This window comes from Microtus ochrogaster, chromosome 19 (genome assembly GCF_000317375.1).
Source record: "Microtus ochrogaster isolate Prairie Vole_2 chromosome 19, MicOch1.0, whole genome shotgun sequence".
In the NCBI taxonomy this organism is placed as follows: Eukaryota; Metazoa; Chordata; class Mammalia; order Rodentia; family Cricetidae; genus Microtus; species Microtus ochrogaster.
The window spans coordinates 30,663,794-30,689,901 of NC_022021.1; the positions used below are offsets into that span (position 1 = coordinate 30,663,794).

General features: G+C 44.6%; 1 protein-coding gene across 1 annotated transcript in view; it reads right to left on the reverse strand.

Annotated features, from left to right (window-relative positions):
• Rai14 (retinoic acid induced 14) overlaps positions 1-26,108 on the reverse strand; it is a 127,462-nt gene that overhangs the window by 76,947 nt on the left and 24,407 nt on the right. The window contains exon 2 of the mRNA XM_005356628.3: positions 24,933-25,014. Within this exon, the coding sequence (XP_005356685.1) occupies positions 24,933-24,968 (36 nt within the window). The 5' untranslated portion in view covers positions 24,969-25,014. The remainder of the gene's footprint in view (positions 1-24,932; positions 25,015-26,108) is intronic.

Here is a 26,108-nt window from a genome sequence, read left to right on the forward strand (position 1 = left end):
GGACTGAGCATGCATACAGATGTGAAGAAGTCTTGGGCGGACTGAGCATGCATACAGATGTGAAGAAGTCTTGGGCGGACTGAGCATGCATACAGTGGACAGTGTGAGCCCTGCCTGTCAGGGGCTGGACACCTCAGCAGGACTTGGCTCTACGAGGGGGATGGCAAGCCACGGAAGTGTGGTGAGCACAGGACTGAGGAAATGGGTCCGCTGGGCTGGTTACTAGGGGTGGGAGATAGAGGGCAAGGGTGGAGCAGTTGGACAGGAGAATCGCTGGGACTGCAGGGTTCGCTGCGGGCATCATGCACAACCGTTCACGTGTGAACGCAGTTTGAGGATAACACTGGTACGTTTTGCTGATTTGCTAGAAGGAAGTAAGTAATAATGAGTAAATGAGCTTGGATTTGTTTATTTATTTTTGTCAAAAAATTAATCTTATTTATTCTCTTGTGATACTAAAGGGTACCTCTTTTTAAATACTCACTTTAAATGTCTTTTTCTGTTTTGCCTTCCCCATAAAACTCTAATCCTAGCTTGGTCACCTACAAGCTGTGAACTCCTGGGATAATAAATGTTCTAAATTCTCCAAGTCTCTATTCTTTTTTTCCTCTGTAAAGTGGAGACAAAACTATCCACCCTGCAAAGAAAAATAACTATATTTAGACAACAAATTGCAATACCTAGGTGTTATTTTTTTAAAAGGAAAATGAAAATATTAATAATGTTTATTTCTGTGGCTAACCTAAACGCCCCAACCCACGCCCAACAAAGGTCTCATTAGGGAGCTATCTAACAGACTCGCCCTTGCTCCATGGCTTGCAACAGCTCCAGCTGATGGTCATTCCATTTTACCCCGTCAGCTGTTGTTTCCTAGGTTGAGTTACACTGCAGTTCTAATCTCAACAGAATCAGCAAACCAACTCTTCCTTTATCAGAGAGATGGGCACTCACAGCAAATCAAAAATGGCACCCTGGGGCTAGAGATTTCAGGCAATGCAATGGGAAGCATCAGAACATCGCAGAGTTCATACTAAGCTCTCCTGGCTTTGTATTCTGCAAGCTACAGCTTGCCCCTTTTCCTGCCCAGTAACTACATCTAGTCCAATATTTCTTCCTTAGGTTGACATATAATCAATATCTCAACCTTATGACCTTGAGAGATAACTGGGTCATGAGGAAAGAACCTTCAGGAATGACAGTAGTGCCCTTTCATAAAAGGGACCACAGGGTGTTCATTTTTCCACCTTGTGAGGAAGCAACAAGAAGCTAGCGGTAATCAACCAAGAAGAGGCACAGCCTACTTAGTCCCTCTTCTGTTGCTTCCATCGTAATACCAGACTGGAGAAATTATGAAGAAAGGAGGTATATCTGGGCTCTGGATTCTAGTCCAAAGCCAAGGGATGATACCTGCTGGTAGCCATGTGACTGGAGCAACCCAAGGCAGCAGACGGCATCCCGTGGAGAGACTGAAACACTGCAAGAGATAGCTGGTAAGACTGGCTTTTACTAGATACACTCTAGAGATGGTCCGCTCACCCATTATCCACCAGCGACATTATCCACTTGTGACAGAACAACCCTCTTAAAGGGCCCCACACCCCAAAACAGGCATTTCAAAAGCTTCAAAATGAGGTTCAGTGGGGAGGGACAAAGCACAGTAAAGGCCCTGGCCATGCAGGAACCCCCACTCCTCAAATTTCAAGGCTCCAGAATTATAAGACAGCAACGGAAAAAGTAGCATGTTAATCGCTATTTTCAAATAGCGTGCATTTCAGTAATCCTCTTAGCACTGAGATAATCGCAAAGTGCTGGTCAGCTGGGAGAGACTGCTGACAACAAAAGCTGCGCATCAGTTCACTTCACCCTCGTGACACACAGAGAGCAGACCAAGGCCTGTCAGAAGACAGCTTCCTGCACAGCGCGTGATCCTAATCCCTGCTATCTGACTCCCAAACTCAAGAGCCACACTTCAGTCTCCTAAACCATAAACTCGGTCCACGCCCCTCTCTGCTAGCCCACGCTCAACGAATAAATCAATTTTCTTTTATCACCATTAGTCTATCAGCCATCTCTTATTTCTCTCCCATGGGGACATCTAAAGGGCTCCGAATCCCACTTCCAGCACGCCTCTTGAAGCTACCTCCTTCCTGTCAGGGTCTGACTTTTCCTGGGGCAGTTCGTTCCATCTCACCTAAATAGCTCACCACACCCCATACTGCCAAATCTGATACACCGCAAGCCATTAGTCACATGCAATCGCCTAAGTCAAGTGGCCAGGCTGGTGGCTTCCTCAAGTCTTTAATGACTCTCCAGGCTACCCTACTGAATACAAGTAATACTAGAGCCTACCCACAGCTGGTCTCCTCAGAAACTCACGCTAGAATTCATTCCCTATCATAAAGCAATACACTGTGAAACCGGGAGAGAATTCTGAGAACTGACAAGCGCTCTGCCTCGTGAGCGGACTAAACAGCCCACGTGACTACTAGATGAATGGACTATCTCTCAAGTGCAAGTCTGCTATAAGAGCCGGTGTGGACAGACCTCTCTCGCTGTCTGCATCTCACCTCCGTACCTCTGGGGACCTAGAGCTAACACCACCAAGAAGAGCCCAGAGCTCATCTTTTGATAGCCTGCTCTTCTTACAAGATCTTTTAAACAACTGTTCCTCCTCACTCTTCTTGGATATAGCAGTTTTCTTCAGTCAACTTCCGCTCAGCTCGGTGTCGGTTCTTCCCCCAGTACCACCCCTCCCCCAATCCTGACCATTACCAATCCCCAAGCACAGAACTGAAGGAGGGACTAGCCCTGTCCACCTTCAAGGAGAACACTCAGAAAGGTTTTCTCCATTTATCTTAAATCCCACCTCACAAAGACTGCATTTTCCGCTAACCCTTTAAGACATGCATTTCTATCATGCCTCAGAGATACCCAGTACTCAGGAATAGAGTGCTCACGAAGAAAGCACTTAGGGAGAGAACACTCAGAGAAGTCAGGGCTAGAGCACTCGGGGCACTCGGGGATCGAGTACTCAGGGTACTTAGGGATAGAGTATTCAGGGATAGAGCACTCAGGGTACTCAGGAATCGAGTACTCAGGGTACTTAGGGATCGAGTACTCAGGGTACTTAAGGATCGAGCACTCAGGGTACTCAGGGATAGAGTACTCAGGGATCGATCACTCAAGTACTCAGAAATAGAACACTCAGAGATGCTCAGCTAGAGGACTCAGATATTCTGAAAGTACTGAGGTACTCAGAGACAGAGTAACCAGAAGTGGAGTACTCAGATATTCCAAGAGAGTACTGAGATACTCAGAGAGAATAATCAGAAGTGGAGTACTCAGATATTCCAAGAGAGTACTGAGATACTCAGAGAGAATAATCAGAAGTGGAGTGCTCATATATTCTGAGAGAGTACTGAGGTACTCAGAGACAGAGTAACCAGAAGTGGAGTACTCAGATATTCCAAGAGAGTACTGAGATACTCAGAGAGAATAATCAGAAGAGGAGTGCTCATATATTCCGAGAGAGTACTGAGATACTCAGAGATAGAGTAATCAGAAGTGGAGAACATAAATGTTTGGTTAGCAGCCAAGGCTGCGCATGTCCTTCATCCCCTGGGCTCCTTAGCACCACACCCAGCATCAGTGAGAACTCCATGGATGCAGAATGAGTTGCTGGACTCTGGACCCTTCTTTATGTAGTAAGTGGACACGTCGCTCCTGGAATATAAAAGCTAAGAACTGAAAGATATAACCACCTTGCCACATTTAGAGGTTCATCTTTACTGATTTGCCCTCCAAGTTTTCCTAACCACTTTTAAATACATCCTCTCTAAGTGAACACACGGAAGATCATGTTAGCTACTTGGGTTCATTAGGGCCAAGAGGATCAGGACAACCCCATCATAATGAACGAACCCTCGGACTGATGGAAGATTCTGATTTCATCTGTCATCGGTCACAAGAGAAGAGTGAGAAGATGTGGCGGAGAGATGGGGAGGGGAAAGCAGCTTCAACTGTACCACAGACAGCTAACCTTTGGCATGAACTTTCCAGAGAGAAAATGATGACTGTCTAATTACCATCTTGTCTGATGTTTCTTTACCAGACAAGATAATTCTAGAGTGTGATGAGTAAAGGAATAAGATAGCCATATCAAAGGGGATCCTGTGCATGTACTGATGACAGGGGATGAATTATGCCCTCCACAAATCATATGCTGAAGTTTTAATTCCTCTACTCTCTCTCTCTATATATATATGTATATACATACTCTATATTCCCCTACTCTCTACATATGCATACTCTCTCTACATACTCTCTCTCTCTCTCTATCTCTCTATATGTGTGTGTGTGTGTGTGTGTGTGTGTGTGTGTGTGTGTGTGTGTAATATGACCTCATTTGCCAGTAGAGTCTTTACAGAGGTAATCAGGTTAAAATAACATAGCCCGGACACATCAATTCAATGGGACTGATATCCCGTTAAAGGGGGGAAATTTGAGCACAGCGACAGATCCAGAGGGAAAACGACTCTACCAAGATGGAAGACTGGAGTAAAACATCGCCAAGTCCAAGAACGCCAAGGCCAATGGGCAAACTACCAGCAGCCCGAACAAGAAGGAAAGATCTAAGCAGTTTAGGCCAGAACATGCCCAAATGGACTTAAAATGCTAGCCCTCCTCCTCTCAAGTAAGACCAACTCAGTTTTCAACTTACTATTAAATTTTCCATTAACATACAAAATGATGGCTTCACTGTGTTTTCACTGCCTGAGATTATGTGGCTAACTTGTCCTCAAACATCAACAGAGTGGAAAGGAAAGAGGGGCAGGGAGGGAGGGAGAAAGAAAAGAAAGAACCCCAAATTCAGAAATATGAGGAAACTCATCCTATATGAAATTCAGCAACAGGCTATAAGAACACTCTAGAACTGGAATTTCAGAACGAATTAGTATTCTATTTTTGTTTGATTGACAGTTTGCAACTAAATAATCCCAGAGAATTCTCATACACCTGACTGCACCTGTGCACGTGGGTCTTTTAAGACCAGCAATACAACCCGGGAGTTAAAAGCACACAAACCTGGCATTCTGGGTCTAAAATCTAGAAGCAAGGAAGGGGAGGGGAGAATGGGCTCCACAAAATTGTCATCCCATACACTGGCATGTGCACATGTGTGCACACACGCACATACACAAAGAGAAATATGTACAAATGCTTTCCTGAGGTGATGTTTTAAAAGATCTTTTAAAAAAAATTTTCTCTTCACCCCCAGTAGTTTGGAAAAATACAGTATAATAATAATAATAATAATAATAATAATAATAATAATAATAATAATACCAATTGACACTCCAGCTGCTATAACTTGGCAAATATCCAAGTATTGAAGTTTAAAGAGATCCACAGCCTCTGAGATCTGATTTACATGATCTACATAAATTTAAGAGAAGAATGTTTTCTCCTCTTTTCCCTTGTAGAAAAGGGTAGGCTAATAATGGACCACTGTTTAATGGCTGAGATGATTATACTGCCAGAATCCTGTAGGTTTCTTTTAAGATTTATTTTTATTTCTTGTAATTATGTGTAGGTATGTGTGTCTGCACAAGGGGTGTACACGTAAGTGCAGATACACGAGGCCGTCAGAGGCGATGGACCACCTAAAGCCCGTGTTGGTAACAGTTACCAGCAGCCTGATGTGGGTGCTGGGAACGAACGACTTGGGAAGAGCAGCAAGTGCTCTCAACTATTGAGCCGGCTCTCCAGCCCCTGCAGATTTCTTAAATACATTAAATTTCTTCCTACTTAGCAATTCCATCACTTCAAATGTGGCTCCAAAGAGTATATTAAATTAAATCTTCAATTATAAATAGAAAAAAATCCAGAAGGTACTTAGCTTTTATCCTACCTAAGTTGATAAGACAACTTTTCTTTACCTTGGGCACAACACATGCTTATAACGCATATATAGAGATGAAGAGTCCCCCCCCCATTCTCTGTCTTTCCCATCAATCTCTCTCTGGACATTTTTAGTTTATTTTTTTCTTAGAGAATGACAAGGCATTAGTACACTTGCCAGCAATTGCAAGACCCCGGGTTCTGAATTTAATCTACAGCACTGAAAATAAAATAAATATAAAAATAAATGGGAAGGGAGAAAGAGAAAAAGGAAGGAGGAAGGAAGGAAGGAGGGAGGGAGGGAGGGAGGGAGGGAGGGAAGGAAGGAAGGAAGGAAGGAAGGATGAGTATTCTAGAAAAGGTCAGACCTTCAGGATTTCCTGTCTACAGTTCTGCTTTGCCCTTGTGGGAAAGAAGACATGCCTATTTCAGAGGCGAGTTATGATAACCATTCTTACCACAGGGCCAGAGGCTTTCTTTCCCTGTTCTTAACTAGCAATAACTCCACGAACAGCCATGGACTAAAAGATGACTAGCTAGGTGCTGGAGTGACTTGAACATGCTTCATTTAAGATGTGTGTTTTCCTTTTCCAGATGCGGCTGGGACTCTGCGAAGCTCTAGTAAAGATAAATACACCACTTCCGTACCTTCTTCATGAAGCAATTACCAGTGAGTGCAGAGGTGGACGGGAGCCGAGGGAGTCGAAAAGAGAACTGAACAGGAAATACATGGTCCTAAAAGCTTAACGAGACTTCTGAGAGCATCTTATTTTACTCCTGTGGAAACCCAGGGAGGCAAAGCGACCAGCAGGAGTTGGGAATGAGTAGCTGGCAGGGCTCGGGTCAACAAATACAGCTGACAGTCTGTCAAGGGTACGTGCCAAGTTCTGATGCAATCCAGCAGGACATGTGGAGCCTCTCTGCCCTCATGGCTTATATTTGTCATAACTTAATAGTCGATAATTGAATATGTGATATAAGAGATGGAGGTTCTGATGCTCTTGACTGGGCTGTTAGTGGCTCTTATGGTAAAAATCTCTTGCAAAATATTTCTTAGAAGATAGAATCCATAGTACAAAGCTCAAGGTTGACTTATCAGATGGGTCAAGAATATTACTTCTGAATCCACTGAGCATCACTTGAAGCTAACACTTCGAGCAGAGAAAAACACTGTTGCAGTAACAGGAGACAGCAACAAAGAGTAAATAAGACCAATCAGGATTTTTAAAAATACTATTAAATAGCACAACCAATCACATCACGGGTCCAAAGCCAATGTAACAGAGTCCTAACATGAAATCCATTGTGGGCACATCATCTTAAGGATATAAACAGAGGGCTGGGTTTGGTGGCTTGTGCACTTGGGAGAGGGAGTCAGATAGAATCCGAGTTTCAGGTCAGCTTGTGTTATGTGGGTGAAACCATGTCTCAAGAAAACAAAAGAAAACAAACCTGAAGGTTACAACTGTAATTGAGTGATAGAGCAATCACCTAACATTTCAAGGCCCTGGGTTCCATCCCCAGCGCTGTCGCCACCAAAAGGGATGGGAACTTCCAATACCTAGTGCTCAAACTGAAAAGCCATTAAAAGTTAAATGTAAGTGTGTCTAACAAACCTCCAATCTACTGTTCAGCCTGAGACATGTATATTTTGAATAAAGGCATTTCAAGTAGGAGGGGAAGCAAGCCAATGAAAATATTTAACTGCTATTATACTCCTGTTTACCTTACAGGAAACCATCGTGCTCAGGTGGCTTTCAATAATGGAGAGACAGTCACATTCCATAGGACACAGAAAGCCAAGGCTACTTAAGTGGATGATCTAACCCTTCAAGGAAAACTGGATGACGGGAAGGTCAAGTCCCTTTTTAAAAAGCATATTAGGAGGTATTACAAAAATAAGGAAGTGGTTTTAAGTCTGAGTTCCAAGAACGGCAACTCCCTCGTATGGACGAGGAAAACACCAGGACAGAACAATCACATTCCCATGCTCAGAGGACACACAGCCTCAAACGCCAACACTCAAACACGCCACAAGCATACACACGCCACAGAAGCCAAAATCACCTTTGAAAAAAAAAATGTGTTTTGTTGAGGTATTCAACCACAGCGGTATCAAACCACAGCGAGTAAATGGTAGACAACATCCTCAAACACATGGTTGCTTGCACACACCAAAGGCAGGTGAGAAAGTGCTCACTCATGAAAAGGCAGGAAAGTGGCCGTGGATCCCTCAGTGGAAATGCAAGTGAGCTGTGCAGTGTGAAGATTCACATCTCTGATAGAAAGACAGCCCCATGACCAGCCGTGTTTCACTCTCAGTATTGAGTCCTGCTATTTGAACCTGCGTATTGCTTCTCACACTCTCACGGACCACCGCCCAAGAGAACTGCATTGTAAGCTTATATTTCTCGATAGCTCACTTTAGCAGAGAAACTAGTGAAATTAAACTTGAATATCACTTTTATGACCTTATGTAGCCAAAGTACTCCAGCTCTGCTCCTCTCTGCCCCTTCCAGTGCCACAGTTACAGATGCGAGTTGCCATGTCCAACTCTTAGGTGGATAATGGGAATCCAAACTTGGGGTCTCATGCTTGCACGGAAAGGTGTTATCCACTAAGCCAACTCCCCAACCCACCAGAGGGACTTTCTTTTTCAAGCCCTGACTTCCTGTGAAGAACCAGAGGCTCCAGCTAGTGAGGGTACAGAGCTTGAGCTGAAGTGACGAACTGAACCAACTCCTGGATAAAACTTCTTTTGGTTCTGTCCATAAAACAATGGACAACCGTTCAAACAGGAAATTACTCTTTACTTCTTGGCTGAGTTTAGGAAAAAGAGTTTTAAGAAAGACATCAGTGGATTTGCTCATCACCACACCTGCCCATATACCCCTCTTCTCCCCAAAAGACTCAATTCTCTAGTCTGGGTGACTGATCAGTCTTGGCAGATGTAGGATCTCTAGGGGGTGGGGCTTAGTAAGCAGTCATTTGAAAAGTTTTCTTGGTAGGTAGGAAATATAACGATTAGCAAGTACTGGGCCAGGTAAAAACCCAAAACTTCAATTGCTTCTAAATCACCCAGGGGTCACAGCTGAAACACAGAGCATTAACTAGGCTCCCTCCCAAATTTCCATTAGATAAATATGAGTTAGAGATCAGGAATTTGCACTGCCAACAAATTCCCCAGCTGTGCTGATGTCCAGGCATCACCCTTGGGGACAGATGCGGTTGACTAAGACAAGAAAACAGCCACCATGACATCAGCACAACTTACTAGGCTTGCCTAGGGTACTCAGAGGCTAGCTGCTTCAATGTGCAGAGGCGACAGACAGCTGACTCTCCTGGGCTGACTTCCCATGACACTACCAAGTCTTGAGTTACAGGCCTCACAGCCAAGGCCTGTATCGTGTGAAAAAAGGCCTCAAACAAACATATCTTAAAGCAACGTGACTCTTCACAAACCCTAGATCCGCCCTTGAAGACATCGCAAGTATATATGTATATATATGTTTTCTAGGAAGAAAAAGATACTAGTTTTCCAGCCATTGCAAACACATTTAAAACCTGTCTTTATTTTCAGTAATAACACATGGAACATCTTTGTAGATTTCAGCAACATTTTAAATGACTGTACTATGCAGAGCCAAAATATACTTAGCCTATTTTTCACTTCAAATACTCTAGTACCTTCTATTTTTTTTTTATGTATTTTGAAGTATCACCATGGTGACTCTCCAGTAGAAATGGTTGTGACCATCCTTATTTCCACAGATTTCTCTATGAACAAAAAGTAGCAAGTACCACATGTATTTCATGCATGTTCTCATTATATAACAGGCAACGTTGTCATTGCAATTCTCTCCACTTCATGGGTACGTTCCTGGCTGCTGCATTTTGTAAGCTTGCTTAGAATGACTAGAACATTGTTCTCCAGGATTGTAGCAATCTGCCTACTCCTCCCATATCTGGGTCACTCTTAATTCTTCAGCACAATAAATAAACAAGAACAAGCTCTCCCTTTTTTCCAGGATTTGGTTAACAGGGTGTTCATTAAAGGGCCAAGTGTCAGGAGAATGGCCAAGCCAACAGTGTATTTGGAAACACAAGGTTGTGGAAGATGGAAGCCTGAAAAAGCTGAGCTTTTAGGAGACACACAAGCCCCGTTAACTGAAGTCTGCATATGCCTTCCGCACTTACTTGACCACCCTGGGGGCTCTTTCCCCACTAGGAACAAGTGGTCCAGAATCTTCTGACAAACTGTGGCCGTCCAACTCACAAGTAGAAGAGCTGAATAATACTATTACAATATTCTTTCAATGGAGTTGAAGGGGCTGGAAGGTTGACTCAGTAGTTAGGAGCACTTGCTGCTCTTGCAGAAGACCTAGTACCCACATGGTGGCTCACAACTACCTGTAATTCCAATACCAGAGACCCACAGCCCTCTTCTGACCTTCTCGGGCACCAGGCATGCACATGGTGAAAAGACATACATGCATACAAAACATTCATACACATAAATATTTCTTCAATTTTTAGATGAGATTCAAGATAATTAGACAACGGTCCAGTCCAAACCAGAAGATCCTGAGCACTGTTCAATGAGTTTCTAGCAATGAAGCAGGGTTTGGGATTAATGACAGGCAGTTTTTTTTTATGGCGAGTAAGACAAAAATGCCAGATAATACGCCAGGTCTTCAAATGCAGGTGATTCTCTGCCTCTAGAAAACTGGCTACCTAATTCATATACATGAGGTCTAAGTTGAAAACCAACGTATTGTGGATCTCCAATCACTTGAATGAATAATAATAACGATAAAAGAGCCCTTTCTATTCTTGAGTTCCACCGATTCAATTGAACACATTTAGGAAGCTTGTCTACACGGAAAATATACAGATATGTTTATGTGTGTCTTCTTGGTTCAGTTCCTAAGCAGTTCGGAACAACTGCTTGCCTGGCATTTGCACTGTGTTCGTTATTTTAAGAAACCCAGGAGCAATGTAATATATAAAAGGGGATTCAACGAGTTACATGAGAATACTATGTGGGTTTTCTTTTTACAAGAAACTTCAACACCCAGAGAGCCCGGCAGTCGTGAACTGTCAGGAACCTCAATCTACACTTTGGTCATTACATCATCCAACACAGTGACTGCTGCTAGGACTTCTGGGAGATACTTGCACAAACCCAAGACTATGGCCTACCATAGTCTTCAACCCACCCGCCCGCCATGTTGAACAGCATGGTTAGCTTTCTAAACATACATAAAGCAGGAATCCACAGTAGGAGACCCCTGTGACTCCCATGAGGGTGGGTCTTAATACTACATGCAGGGCTCAATATACAATCCACGTCCTAGCATACAGACATTCCCCCAAGACCCCCAAACCAGGACTACCGCCCGAGAGGGTGAAATCATACTCCTTGTTATGTTACAAACAGAAAGCTACCCCACACTCCCAAGCCTCAGGTCCCACTGCGCTCTCGGGCCCTCTTTTTTGCTCCACCCCTCTCCAAACAGGTCTGACCACTTTGATTTCCATATTCCCCGCCCCCCACTCTTATCTCTGGCAACCCTCCTTTATAGACTGATAATCCTGGGCTGGCCCTGCAGGCCTCCTTGAAGCATGTTTTGGTTAAAGTTTACCCAAGATTATCAACTTTCAGTTGCCACTGGCAGCAGAAATGAGGAATTCGAAATTCAATCCTAGGCCTTCTCTCAGTTGGCTGGAATCACTGTGGTCTGTAGGCTTCCTGACAGCAGACAGGGGCTGTGCAGCCACAGCTTTGCTTGATCTGGGGCTCCTGGAGCCAAGACCCCAGGGACAAATCCTCATTCCTACTTGACTTTGGTGATTGGTATAAAGTCTTAATGGAATTGAATTCACTCCCTGAAGCCCTCTCCAGGAGAAGAAGAAACCCATTTTTCACAAGGTGGGCCTGATTCGGCACAGTGTACTCCCTATGGAAGGGAGATTTGGGCACAGACAGGTGCACAATGTGCACACCTGGGAAAGGAGGTAAATAACGGAGCAGAGACAAACTGCCAGACACTGGAGCCACAAGCAGAGATTCTCCTCCACAGGCCTCAGGAACAATGTTAATTCAGTCCCCTTCAGAGGAACTCTGAGATGTGGTAAATCTCCCCCAGGTTGAAGCCACTCTGAAGAGTTGTTTACACCAGCACTATCAATTACCACACCAGTTCTCTACACAGCAGGCTCTGACAAGGAGAGATATTCTGGAATACAGAGGAGCCAACAAATTGAAAGTGAAATTGCTTGATTAACACTTGGCAGGAAGGTGCCTTGCGCTGTTCAATCGTCCCTCATTCAGGTGGAACCGTGTCAGCTTCAGCTGCTGTTTCCTAATGGGTGCCCCACCAAACTGCCGAGTGACAGGCAGGGCCAAAATAATCCCACAGTAGATTTCTCAGGTGATGAGGGGCACTCAGCCCAGGACTGGCAGGGTGTGGTCACACCGAGAGACCTTCCTTCCGCGGTATCAGGCGGAATCTGGCTCCCTCCCTGCTCTTCACTCCACGCCCACTCAAATCCCATCCTTTCCTTTCCAGCAGCAGGCACCACCCTAGCCTTGGCCCTAGGCCTGGCCCCTTTCTCTGGTTACAGCTTCTCAAAACCCCCAATCATTCTACTGCCAGAATATAATCATGTCAAAACCTCATTCTTCAACTCGCCCCACCCTGGGCTTTCAACGCTGCTCGGAGCCACCCATCAAAGACTGCAACTTCATTTCCTATTAGCTGCCCATGCAGGCCTCGCTCTTCAGTCAAATCTCCTCACTCTGCTTCCGCTTCTGGCATCCGGACCCCATCATTACTGGATTCCTCTATTAATCGTAACCTGCCTAATCAAGTTGGTCCAGCCGCAGGTTTAGCTCTCTTTCCCATGAAGCTTTCCCTAAACTTCTATATTGCTGGCTGTCCACACACCAGAGCTCATCTTAAACGGCAGAAGTCATGTACGGCCTCATCTAGACAGTAAACATCTTTAGACCATTCATCCCTTACTGACTCTAGAGAAACTACAAAAACCAGGCATTGCATTAGGTACCAGGAGCTAGGATTTACTCGAATTTACTACATGCCGGTTTCATCTTAATCTTCACATTGTTTTAAAAGAGATACAGGTCTCACCTGAATTAAAGATGAGAAAATTAAAGGCCAGAGCAATTATGGAAATTACTGATAGCATATAGATACCAGGGGATGAAAGTGACGTGGACAGAAAACAAGGGGACAAGATGAGTAGCCAGACTCTAAAGAGTATGGAGAATAAATAATGTCAGGGACTGGAGATGTGGCTCAGTAGCAAAGATCTTACCTAGCACGCGCGCGCGCACGCGTACACACACACACACACACACACACACACAGATTGAGCTTTCAGCTGCTCAATAACTTTTATGACTTACATTTAAACTAGATGAGCAAATCTACAAAGACTGTGGATGACTCAATGCCAACATTATAATAAGAACTAGAATCTAAAATGATGCCAAAGCTACACAAGTGAAAAAGTTCATCTAATGTAAAACCAAACTCAACAAGCCTAATTACTACTGTAAAACTTAAGTGGGATAAATATAATGTCTTGGTTTTGAGTTCAAATATTTTACTGCACAGATATACAAAAAGCAGCAGCAAGAATCTCTGGTGGGGGTGAGGGGCATTAATTATAACCCCAGTTTGAATGAAGAAGGCAATGCAACTACCAGAACAGCTAATTAAATCTCAGCATATGCCAAACGCAGAACAAGCCTGGGAAGTGAGGATTTTTTTATTGTTATTTTGGAACAAATCTAGAGTTCTGCTTAGAATGCTGGGCCACAGCTTGAGACGTAAGCTGTCACCTAGGTTCAGATGGAACTTGCTGGCCTAATTAAAAACACTCAGATTTCACAACTTCATAAATTGCATGTTGTAGCGGTTTGAATAAGAATGGCCACCATGCACATGTATTTGGGTGCTTAGGGAATGTCCTTAGGAGGGATGGCTTTGTTGGAGGAGGGGTGTTTCTGGGGGCTGGGCTCTGAAGTTTCAGAAGCTCAAGCCAGGCCCACTGTGTCGCTCTCTGCGGCCTGCTGTGTCGCTCTCTGCGGCCTGCGGATCCAGATGTAGACTTCTCAGCTCTTTCTCCAGCATCATGTCTGCCGGGGAGCCTCCATGTTTCTCTCTATAATAATGGACTAAACCCCTGAACCCATAACCCAGCCCCAGTGAAATGTTTTCCTTTGCAAGAGTTGCCGTGGTCATCATGCCTCTTCACGGCATCAGAACATTGACAGAATACATGGACTCATGATCATGTAAAGCTAAGTTTATAATATGTAAATATTATATGTCATTAGGAGGGATGGCTCCTGTCTTTTCAATGGAGGTGAGAGGTCAGATTATGGCACTTCTCGTCTGTATAAGAAATCTCAAAATTGTGAAAGTAAATATTACTTGAGCAGACCCACACCTTCTCAGATCAATTAAAGCATGAGATTACTAGCCTTGAAGGAAAATCTTGACTGGAGACCCAGTGTCTCCAGCTGATCCATGAAGAGTTTCCATTCCTAGCCTGGGAAAGGCATTCACCTTCATGGGAAACAGCCTGCTACAATAGGCTTCTGCGAACATAACACTATTAGGCAAGTAGCAACCACAGCTATGTCTGAGTTGCAAAACCACTCAAAACTGAAGTCATTAAAGATTGAGAACATTCTGGAACACCTTTATTATTCAAGTTTCAAATGAGAGTGTGGAAATTGCCTATGGAGATGACAATTGTCTCTAATATCCATTCTCCTTTGCCCCTTGAGGTTCAGCTGGTCTCATGGATGACGGAGAATATGATCACCTGCCTCCCGTTAACTTTCACAAGAGGACAATGCCTTTGTAGCTCCTTGGGCACATCTTTTAAAAAGGAAAATGTTATACTTCACTTTCTTTAAAACTTAAATGTTGACTATGCAAGACAACAGCCAGTAAGCCCAGAACAGTACTATCCAACATGGAAGTTGGAAGTCTTACAATGGAAGTCTTACATTTTCTTTCTTTCTTTATTTTTTATTTATTAAAGATTTCTGTCTCTTCCCCACCACCACCTCCCATATCCCTCCCCCTCCCCTAATCAATTCCCTCTCTCTCATCAGCCCAAAGAGCAGACCAGGTTCCCTGCCCTGTGGGGAGTCCAAGGACCTCCCACCTCCTTCCAGGTCTAGTAAGGTGAACATCCAAACAGCCAGGGCTCCCACAAAGCCAGTATGTGCAGTAGGATCAAAACCCAGTGCCATTGTTCTTGACTTCTCAGCAGTCCTCATTGTCCGCTATGTTCAGTGGTCCGGTTTTATCCCAGGCTTTTTCAGACCCAGTCCAGCTGGCCTTGGTGAGTTCCCAAAAGAACATCCCCATTGTCTCAGTGTGTGGGTGCACCCCTCATGGCCCTGAGTTCCTTGCTCGTGCTCTCTCTCCTTCTGCTCCTGATTTGGACCTTGGGGTTGAAGTCTTACATTTTAAAAAGGCTCTGGGGTCAGGGCCATGGTTTGGTGTCAAAGAGCACTAGCTACACAAAGCCTGAAGAGCCAAGTTCCATTGCAGAAACTAACATAAAAAGCCAGATGCAGTGGTATACAGCTGTAGTCCCAGCACTTATATGATAAAGCCAGAAAGCAGGGACAGGGGAATGGCCTAAATGCTAGCCAGTTAGCCTGGGGTATACAGAGCAGTGGCAGGACAGAGTCTACAACAAGGTGGAAGGCGGGACTGGCTTTCACTCCTCCATACATAGACCATGGCATGGGTCTAACTGTGCACTCTCATCTCTGTCTCTGCCCCTACCCCTTTCTCTTCTCTCCTCTGTCTCTCTGTCTCTCTCTCACACACACAATAAATAAATAAATACACAAACAAGCAAATAAACAAACTTGTGATAGCCACGTTAAAATACGTAAACAGAAGCAGGTGACATAGAGTTCACTGGTTCATAAAATCCAGCAGTCTAGACCATCAGCACTCTGCTGAGAAAACTATTTCAAAATGACACAAGATGCCTTAAAAATACTTAACATATTATGGTGGGGCAGTGCTCAATGTCTTTGAAATCTGCTACATGCTTTATGCTTTTAGTTTATCTCAATTTAAATCAGTACCGCTTCATATGCTCAGGAGCCACAAGTGGCTGTGGCTACTGCCAGGCATCAGGCAGCCCTAGAGGAAAGAGAGGGGCAGTATAGCTTGGCGCCCAGGGTAGCCTAAGAGAAAACAAAAGGACAGCATAGCTTGGAGCCCGGTGCAATCCATGCAGGGAACTGTGCTGCAGATCTTTCGGATGCTTGACAATTTCACTTCAGAGGAAAACAGAACCACTGTATTTTGGCATTTTAGTTTATTATCCCAGTGGGTTCTAGAAGGTCCTTGTAGCTCCCTGGTTATAAAGGAATTTTCAAAGGACAGGTTCATGAGTTGGCATTTAACTCATGCCACAAACAAAGGCTGAGTATAAATGTTGCCTCCCCACCACCAGAAAAAAATGAGCACTTGAAAACGCATTTCAAAGGAAAGATATCCAAGGAGAATGTGCAGGTCCTTGGCCTTTTTCTTGCTCTCTCTCTGTTCACCTCCGAGCAGAGCAACCTACTGGGTAGCCCAGTGAAGAGCTGGAGAAATCAGCTCAGTGGGCTCCTAAGAGGAGAAAGCAAAATAAAAACATTTTCAGGCAGTGATTTCCAAAACAGGCAATGCATTCTCAGCAATGATAGAAATGGACATATCCTGGGAGTCAAACACAAGGCCCTTCCTCCTTTCCACGGAGGTAGGAATACAAGCAGAAATCAAACCCTGCCCATCAGTTTTTAAAGACAGAGCTGAACATTTGGCTAATGTTCTCCCTTTGTCAAATAAACGAATCTGTCCACCTTTATACAGTAAAGATCTTTGTGCAAACACTCCGCTCAGAACCTCCACAGTATGATTCAGAAACAGTTCTTGGTGTCTCATCACCAAGGAGAAATCACACAATGAGTTCGTCAAGCCAGGAAAGATGTAGGTCGACAACGGCCCTCTCTGAAAAAGATCGTGTAATCCATTCGTGATAAAGAGATAAGAAACAATGGCACGGTGACTCATTTGCTCTGTGGACTGTCGGGTGTTTCCTGAGTTCAGGGGGTCAGGGTCTGCCTTGCACTTTGGTCTCCAGCCGGACGGACGGTATCAGGTTTACCGAAGAATCAGATTGGGGTAACGGATAAAGCTGTGCTTCGGTTAGCCTGCCATGGAGAATCATCTCTGGCTCAGGAAACAGCAGAAGCAGGGTCTTGGCCTCCTCTTCAACACTGATCTGAGATAGATGTGACTCCTAGCAAGCAAACCACCCAGAATTTTCCAAGATCTCTCCCTACCACGGGGGAAAGAAAGGGCACTGACAATGGTGAACATGAATGCTATGAGTAACTTAGATAATATAAAAAGATTGTACAGTCGGGCGGTGGTGGCTTACACCTTCAATCTCAGCACTCGGGAGGCAGAGGTAGGTGGATTTCTGTGAGTTCGAGGCCAGTCTGGTCTACAAGAGCTAGTTCCAGGAAAGGCTCCAAAGCTACAGAGAAACCCTGTCTCGAAAAATAAACAAACAAACAAACAAACAAATAAAGCCACTGTTCAAAATCACTATGCATATTTTTTCTTTGGAGGAAGGGGTATGGCTGGGAATTGAACCCAGGACTTGTATATATGTTAGACAAGTGCTCTACCCTAGCCCACTGTGCAGACTTATTTCAGCTTAGGACAGGAAAGATTTTATTTCGGGATAATTTGGAGATTCGAGATTTACAAATGCTGATGTCCTGAGTATGCAGTGGAAACTACCTTGTAAGTAAAACCCAGTTCCCGGCCTGACATTTATCCACCATGAGACCCACACTATAAAAGGGACTTTCAGTTTTAGTTCTTCTGTAAAATGCTATCATTAGATGGCCTTGCCCTGACAAGGTCTGAGGATAAAATGACAAGCAGTGTGCAAAGGACTCGGCACAGTCCCTGCCCCTGGTGGTGAGCAGGCAATACATGAGCAGATGCCTCACTGTCTTGGTTAGCACAGGAACGATTAGGAAGTCTGCACTCTGGGCTTATGGGGATAAGTACTTGCCGCACAACTGTGAGGAACCAAGTCTGGGTCTGTAGCACTGCTTAAAAGTCCGGCACAGTGGGACACCTGTGTAACCTTAGCACTGGAGAAGGTGGGGAGCACGGGAGGATCCTGGGAGCTCGCTAGTCAATCAACTTCATCAAATTGGCAAGCTCTGGGTTCAGTGAGGAACCCTGCCACCAGAAAAAAAAAAAAAAGAAGAAGAAGAAAGAAAGAAAGAGAGAAAAAAGAAAAAACAAATAAGGTATTAACAGTTAATGCCATTGGCCTCTGGTCTCCCTGTGTGTGCTAACAGGCACCTGCACACACATGCACAAACAGACGTATGATATACACATGCATGGGGGAGGGGAGAGAGAGAAAGAGAGTAGATAAAATTTTTAAAATGTGGGGATTGGAGTGATGGCTAGGAGACAAAGAGTGCTTCCTGCTGTTCCAGAAGACCCAAGTTCAATTCCCAGCACCGGCATCAGGTAGCTCCCAACTACCTGCAATTCCAGTCCAAGGGGATTCAACTCTCTTTTCTAACCTCTGACATGACAAACACGGGGGGGGGTGTGTGTGAACGCGCGCACACACACACACACACACACACACACACACACAAACAAACAATAAATCTTTAAAAAAGACAGAAATGGTTTCTCTGATTTCTATGCATCAGGTTAGAACACTCACTTTAATATTGTAACATTCCTACTTCCTTTTGAGGACACTGAAAATCACGCCCAAGATAAAGGGTAAGGTCTCTAATTATGTGTACTCAGCGGAAAGAGGTGGGAACTGCCAGTTGGTGGTATCGAACACCTTTAAGCCCGGTACTTGGGAGACAGTGGCAGGTGGATTTCTAAGTTTGAGACCAAGCCTGGTCTACAGAGCAAGTTCTAGAACAGTCAGGGATACATATAATATCTGTCAATAAAAACAAACAAACAAAAAACCCACAACACCCCCTCCAAAGAAAATAGAGGTGAGAGCTTTAAAAACTCTTCTAGAATAGAAATGTGTTATAGAATGAATTGTGTCATGGCCAGAATATTTATGTTGAAGTCCTAAAGCCTCCACATCAGAATGCTACCTTACTTAGATTAAGAAGTGGTTTTTACATTAAAAAAAAAAAGCCTACATAATAATCTAGTTTGAAATGAGGTCAAGAGAGCGGGCTCTAATCCAATGTAATTAGTGTCCTTATCGTAACTAGGAATGTGGACACACACACGCACACAGCGAGAATGGCAAAGATGAAGCCTAGAATTGAGAGAATCGCCCACAAGCCAAAGGTTCCTGGTCTACGCCTGGAGTCCAGGAGTGGCACCAACAGGCGCTCCCATAGAGCCTTCTCCACAGCAGCCCTTTCTCAGTTCCAGCCTCCAGACCCAACAGACAATAAATTCCTGTTGTTTAGGCCACCCAGCCTGTAGCACCTTGTTATGGCACCCGGCCAATTAACACAAGGTGAGAGAGACTAGGCAGCAAGAAGATTCTCTGTTTCAAAAGGTCTGACAAGACCTGGAAAGTATGCAGTCCGACAATAACCTTACCTAAGTTCTCTCCCGGTCGGTGGTTACCGAGGCTCCTGTCTCCACCCACCCAATGGGGTTGGTTATCTCTCATACATTACTAAGGCATGTCTCTACAAAAAGAGCTTAGCTTGAAACTGGTCAAAGCTAGTATGTCTACAGAGAGACTACAATTTTAAATAGTGTGTGTGTGTGTGTGTGTGTGCGTGCACGCGTGTACGAGCGCGCATGCACGCGCAATGAGACAGACATCTGTAAGAACTTACAATAAATGACTAAAAATTCCTTGGGAAAAGAAAAAAAATACCTTGGCAGCAACAACGGTTCTCGACCTTCATGAGAAGTATAAATCTCAACAGGCAACAGATTCAGAACCTGACTGAGCAGGATGTGTCTGGTTCCTCAAGATTCAGGGAGTTGTGAGCATTTCCTTGGCTTACGTCTGCAGCTGACAGGAGCTGCTCCATCATGGTATACCATCAATTAAGTCTTTTCTTAATGCAGTCATTTTAATGGGGCTGCTCTGATTTTTCTCCACGCAGGTCTGCCGCTTCCTTATTATAATGGAACACATAACTGGGAATAAATCTTTCATCAAAGCAAACACACACCCACAAAGTAAACTCTGACTCCCTCCGCCACACCGAAACGGCACTTCTCAAGGTTTGTTACAAAGACCTTTCACTCCCATTTCCCATCCCTCACATGTCCACCCATTTCACTCTGGCATTAAAAAGTGTCATTTGCAAGGATATTCCAAAAGCCAGAGTGCTTTAGCTTGCACAGGGAAACCCCAACCTTTCTGGCCTCATTTCTCATGATGACAGCTGACTTTTCCACACGGAACGACATGATAGCTGCTGCAAATATTTCAGGAGGTAAAGGAGCCACATGAAATTAGAACATAAAGGATGGAGGTGTATATAGTCAGAAAGGAGATAAAGAACCAAGATTGGGGCTTAACTTGTTTCATAAGCGTGAGTGTCAGCATCTGGAAAACAGAATGCATGCACACTTCGGGCTGTTCTTGCTAAAATTCTCACAGCCACACCCCAAACTGAGGCCCCGGTCTGAATTCACCAAGTATTACTATTTTATATGGCCAAGGACAAATGCTGAGATTTGACGTGCTAAGTCGTTGCTCCTCCACCACCCCAGCTTCATCCTTTCCCCACACACCAATCCCCTGGGTTGAAGTTCTGCCTTCACAGAGCTCCCCAAATTCTCTTACTGTCAAAGCCAAGAGCATTTGTCACCAGGCTTCACGGTCTGGTAGTCCCCACATCTGGCTTTGGTTTCTGGGCACAGCTGGGCTCACCTTAAAGGTCCATTTAGTATCTACATTCTATGTGTGTTTTGTCTTGAGTGTCTGAGGCACACAACGACTTTGCCCCTCATGCTCTGGTTTATCAGCTTCTTAGGGTGAGGTGGAGGAGTAGAGAGACAGATTCATTGCATGGCTAAGGCTAGCCTTGAACTCCCAATTCTCCTGCCTTCACTTCCCATGTGTTGATCAGGTTTGCATCACCACAAGCCTATTTTCAAACAACCCTGCCCCCCATTCTGCATTTCTTTTATGTCTTCCTATCTGTGCCTAACTCAACTAGAAGGATGCCGCAAATCAAGTTTTTAAAGGAAACTTAAAAAAAAAAAAAAAACATGGCATCATGGTAGTTTGAATGTAACTGGTCCCCCATCTCAGGGAGTGACACTTTTAGGAGGTATGGCTTTGTTGGAGTAGGTATGACCTTGTGGGAGGAAGTGTGTCACTGTGGGGGCAGGCTTTGAGGTTTCCTATGCTCAGGATAACTCCCAGTGTCTCAGTCGGCTTCCTGTTGCCTGCAAGATGGAGGAGTCTCAGCTACTCCTCCAGCATCATGTCTGCTGGCAAGTCGCCATGCTCCCCACCACGATAATGAACTGAATCTCTGCAACTGTAAGAGAGCTTCCTCAATGAAATGCTTTCCTTTATAAGAGTTGCTGTGGGCCAGGCGGTGGTGGCACACGCCTTTAATCCCAGCACTCGGGAGGCAGAGGCAGGCGGATCTCTGGGAGTTCGAGGCCAGCCTGGTCTATAAGAGCTAGTTCCGGGACAGGCACCAAAGCTACAGAGAAACCCTGTCTCGAAAAGCCAAAAAAAAAAAAGAGTTGCTGTGGTCATGGTGTCTCTTCACAGCAATAGAAACCCTAACTAAGACAGTCATCCACTATGGAAACACCTCTCTAGCCCCTGTAGATTAACTGTGGGTCCCAAATATATTTAGGGGTCTTTCTAACCATGGCTCACAGCATCACTCTGAATCTCCCATGACATACATATAAGCTTGCCCCCATAAGGAAGTCAAGCGGAGTTGTTTTCCAGAGAGCACACCCCAACTGAATCTGTATCTCCACAGTAGTCCGGGGGTAGCAGAGAGACTTGAAGGCTACCCACGGGCAAGTCCTTGAAGCTGCTCTTATCCTTATTGCTTACTCCTGAATTTTCTTCTCAATGGCCACAAAGTTACCTGGCTGAAATGTGATCACACTAGTGGGTCACCTGTCTCCTCTTTACGTAATCACGAACTTGATCTGCCATCCTTGGCTGCCTACCCTTAGAAACACAAAGAACTCTTTCTTCCCTTTCTTTCTCGCACAAAGACGTGCAGAAACATGGGCTGGCTGATGGCTCAGGACACTCAGGAGATATCACCTGCTTCACTAGGATGGTTGATAGCTTGGAACACTCAAGACATACCACGCACTTCAGTAAAGATTATAGTTTGGCTCATTTAATTGAAGATCATTTGTAAACGCATCATCGTGTGACTATGTAACTAGTAATACATATAGACATCTACCGAACACCTCAAAGGGAAAGGCATGCCCTTAAAAAAGCAAGCCTCCCAGGTCAACTCACTCCCAGCTCTCAAGGCTCTCTGTAACCCATAAATGATAAGACCTCTCATTTTTATAATCTTTAAGTTCCTCAGTAGGATGAAGAAGTACTGGCCGACTATTTGTCTTCTAAACATCAGACCCTGAGACGTGTATCTGACCCCCAACAGCACACTGAACTTTTTGAATGAAGACCTAAAATCAAAAGAGTAAGAGAGCTGTTCAAGGCCATGAACCTCAATCCAAGTTCAAAGTTGCACCCTGGATCACACCGGTTCACAAACTGCAATCTCCAGCACAAGCTCCGACATTCAGGAAAGCTGGACCTCCAATACTTGGCTGTAAAAAAAAAAAAAACCTGTTTCTACAACTCAGAGCTGCAGGAATCTATAGAAGTTGCTGCCTCTCTCTAGGCTTCAGTTCCTTAATCTGAAAAAGCTGCTTAATTAGAAAACCACATGAGGTTAGTGGCAAGAATTCCCATCAAGAGCCTAGTGGAATACGGAGTACCTTGTATAAAAATCTGCTAGAATCAGGGCCGCCATACGGCTGGTTAACAAAAGGGACTTTGTCTTGAAAGGGGTTTCTTTGTGGGTCTTTATTCCCTCCATTTGCCTGTCTAGTGACAGAGCTTGAGAAAACAACTGGGGATAAATCTGGGAAGCCCTGTAGATCAGGCTGGCTCTATTCAAGCAACTTCCTTTGCTCTCCTCTCCCAAGGCTGCTCCTCGGACATTCCTTCTTCGTACTCATTGCCAAAATCAAGACCTTGTTGCTGCCAAATCTCAGAAGCCTTTACTAGTGTTATTATTGTGATCTTTTTTTTTTTTTTAATTCATGGAAATGTTTCAAATTTTATTTAAAACTGAGATTCCAAAAACACCCTCTCTCTGGCCACCAGTTTAAAAATTTTTCAACCAGTACTATATGAGCCTATCGCCCTCCTGCCCTGGTTCAGAGATCACACCCCGCTACATGATGAGATCTGGCTACAATAATCTCAATGCGGATAGATGGAAGCAGTCCAAATCCTCTTGGAACCATTTCTTCCCCCTTGGCAGTCCTGGAAACTGAACACGGGCCTTATGAATGCCGGGCAAATGCTCTACCACTGAGCTACATTTCCACCCCAAATTCCCTTATTTGGTAAATCATAGACCGGTATCTCCGGAACTGGGCAAGGCTGTGTACCGCTTGCCTTTCCTCTTTAAGGAAGCCAAAGGTGAGATGCAGGCTTGGTACCACTGGCCAGTGGGTGAGCAGGGTAAGGTTTTCTTGGGGGAAGGGCATCTGAGGAAGTGACAGGACTGGATGGAGCTCTCTGGGGCAAAGGGTTGAGCTACCTGCTCTTGTCCAGTCACCTCACATCCTCTGAGTTAATACCTTAGGAGTGAAGTAAACTTTTCTAAAATTTCTTCTTCCTTTTTTCTAAATTATATTTTTGTGAGAAGGAGTTTTGTAGTCGTCTCCAAAGCCTCTTGCCTGGCCTCTTATCAGAGCAGTAAGTACATAGGAACATGTCACAGTGTCATCTAAGAGGTAGGTAGGTATGGATGCGTGGGGTGCACTAGCCATGTGATGCGGCCTCGTTTACCAAAAACACAGAACTGTGCCAACCTGCCCAAATAAAACTCACAGCAGAGCACAAAGATCCAGGCTCACCTTTAGTTATGTAATCTTAAACAGTAGTAGAACATGCACATTTTGAAGGTGACTTATCTGGGCTTCCACCTAATGCTCGTCCACAAATTTCTCTCATGCAACAGCTTTGCGGGAATGCAGTCTGTTACAAGACTCAGATCCCAGCAGTTTAGGAGGTAGGAGTCTGTGAAAATATCCCTGTGCAGCCCCTTGCTATTTGCTCTGATGGAGAATTCTGACACTCGACCCAGTTCTCCCAATCTCTGATAGGCACCAAGGGAGAGAGAACCTCAGGAATTTGGGGGGCCATGCAGTAGCAGTGAAAAATATTGATTCAAGTTTCTTAAAGACCAAGAGGAGCAATGCTGATAATACAATTCCTTAATCACCCCATCCTGGCCAAGTGTGGCAAGGGAACACTTAACAAGGCTGGAGGATGGCCGAGTTCAAGGCTAGCCATTTGAACAGAATAAGATTCTCAGAAAAAAAATGACTCATAAACAAAATAAAACCCTAAAAGTAATTAACAAAAAATATAAATGAAAATTATGGAAATGGCATTGTTAATCAGAATCTTGGCAGCTTTTACTGATTCTTTAATTTGACTGTTCCTTTCTCTACATGACACAGACTTGAGGAATTTCTTACAGGCTGTTCTGAAAGCCGCACACACAAATAGCAAACCTAAAGCGTGCTCATTCACCGACGTCACGTTGAGCTGGCGCCTAGTGCTTCAGGAATCTGTAGTTTATTAACCCAGCACCTTATCAGGGCAGGAGCAGGGCTGTTTCTGTAGGCCTGGGGAGCACGGCGGAGCCGCCAGACCGTGAGTCACAGTGTACTTACATCACTCTTTCTAAACTTCGCTTTCAGGCTCTTCATGTTTAATCCATTCAGCCTTCCAAAGTCCTAGGAGATTTGTCAACACCTAAGCAGAGAGAGAGAGAGAGAGAGAGAGAAAGAAAAATAATGAATGAATGTAGATTGCCAAATAAACACTCCAGATTTTCTTCCCTGATTGGATTACGACACTGGGCGTGAGGAGGAGGCAGGGTTGGGTTGGGATGACTGTCAGTGAGCAGCTGGGAAGCAGCGAAGACCATACGCTCGCTCTCCCACTCACGATATGCACCCTCCCGCCAATTGACCTGACACGAATAAATTAGAAGAAGAGAAAAGCTTTTATCTTCCTCGTTTATTTTAACTGGCATATAAGGATTACATATTCTTGCCACAGAAAATGTGGTTTTTAGAAATACGTATACATCATGGAAGAGCAAATGAGCCAGCCAGCCTGCACAGCACTGCACACGTTCCTCGCCCTGGAACAGTGAGAATCTTTTTACCTTCGAGCAATTTCAAGTACACAGACCAGAATTTATAGGAGTCAACAGGCTACAACAGAGCTCCGGAATCCATTCCTCCTGTCCGGCAGAAACGTTATCTTGTGATTAGCATTTACTCAATCTCTCCACCATCAATCCCTGTCAAGGACCACGCTGGTCTCTGCTTTAGGGACTTAGCCGTTTGGATTCCAAACGTTAAGTTACCAAGCATTAAAAGAAGAAGGCGTGTGAGTCACACCTTAACCATCTGGACAGCTGCTGCGGTTGGGGTGGGGTTTGCCTAAGGGATTCCAGTGTTGGAAGCTTGGTGATAGGGGAGGTGATGGAATTATTCAGAGGTAAGGCCTGGTGGGAGGTCTTTAGGTCTTTGGAAGAGAGAGAACGCTGGTCTCTTGGGTTGAGAGTCAACTGACCCTCAAATCTCTGCCTTTCCAGGAATATGAGCTTTGACTTTTACAGGACCTCCCTACATTGGCCTTTGCTACAAGGCCATCTCTAATGAAACAGGCCTGTGAACCTCCACAACTGTAAACCAGTAATCCTTCGTTCCTGATAGTGTTACCCAGTCACTGGTATTCGGGGGAGCACGAGCAAGGAACTCAGGACCGCGAGGGGTACACCCACATTCTGAGACAATGGGGATGTTCTTTCGGGAATTCACCAAGGCCAGCTGGCC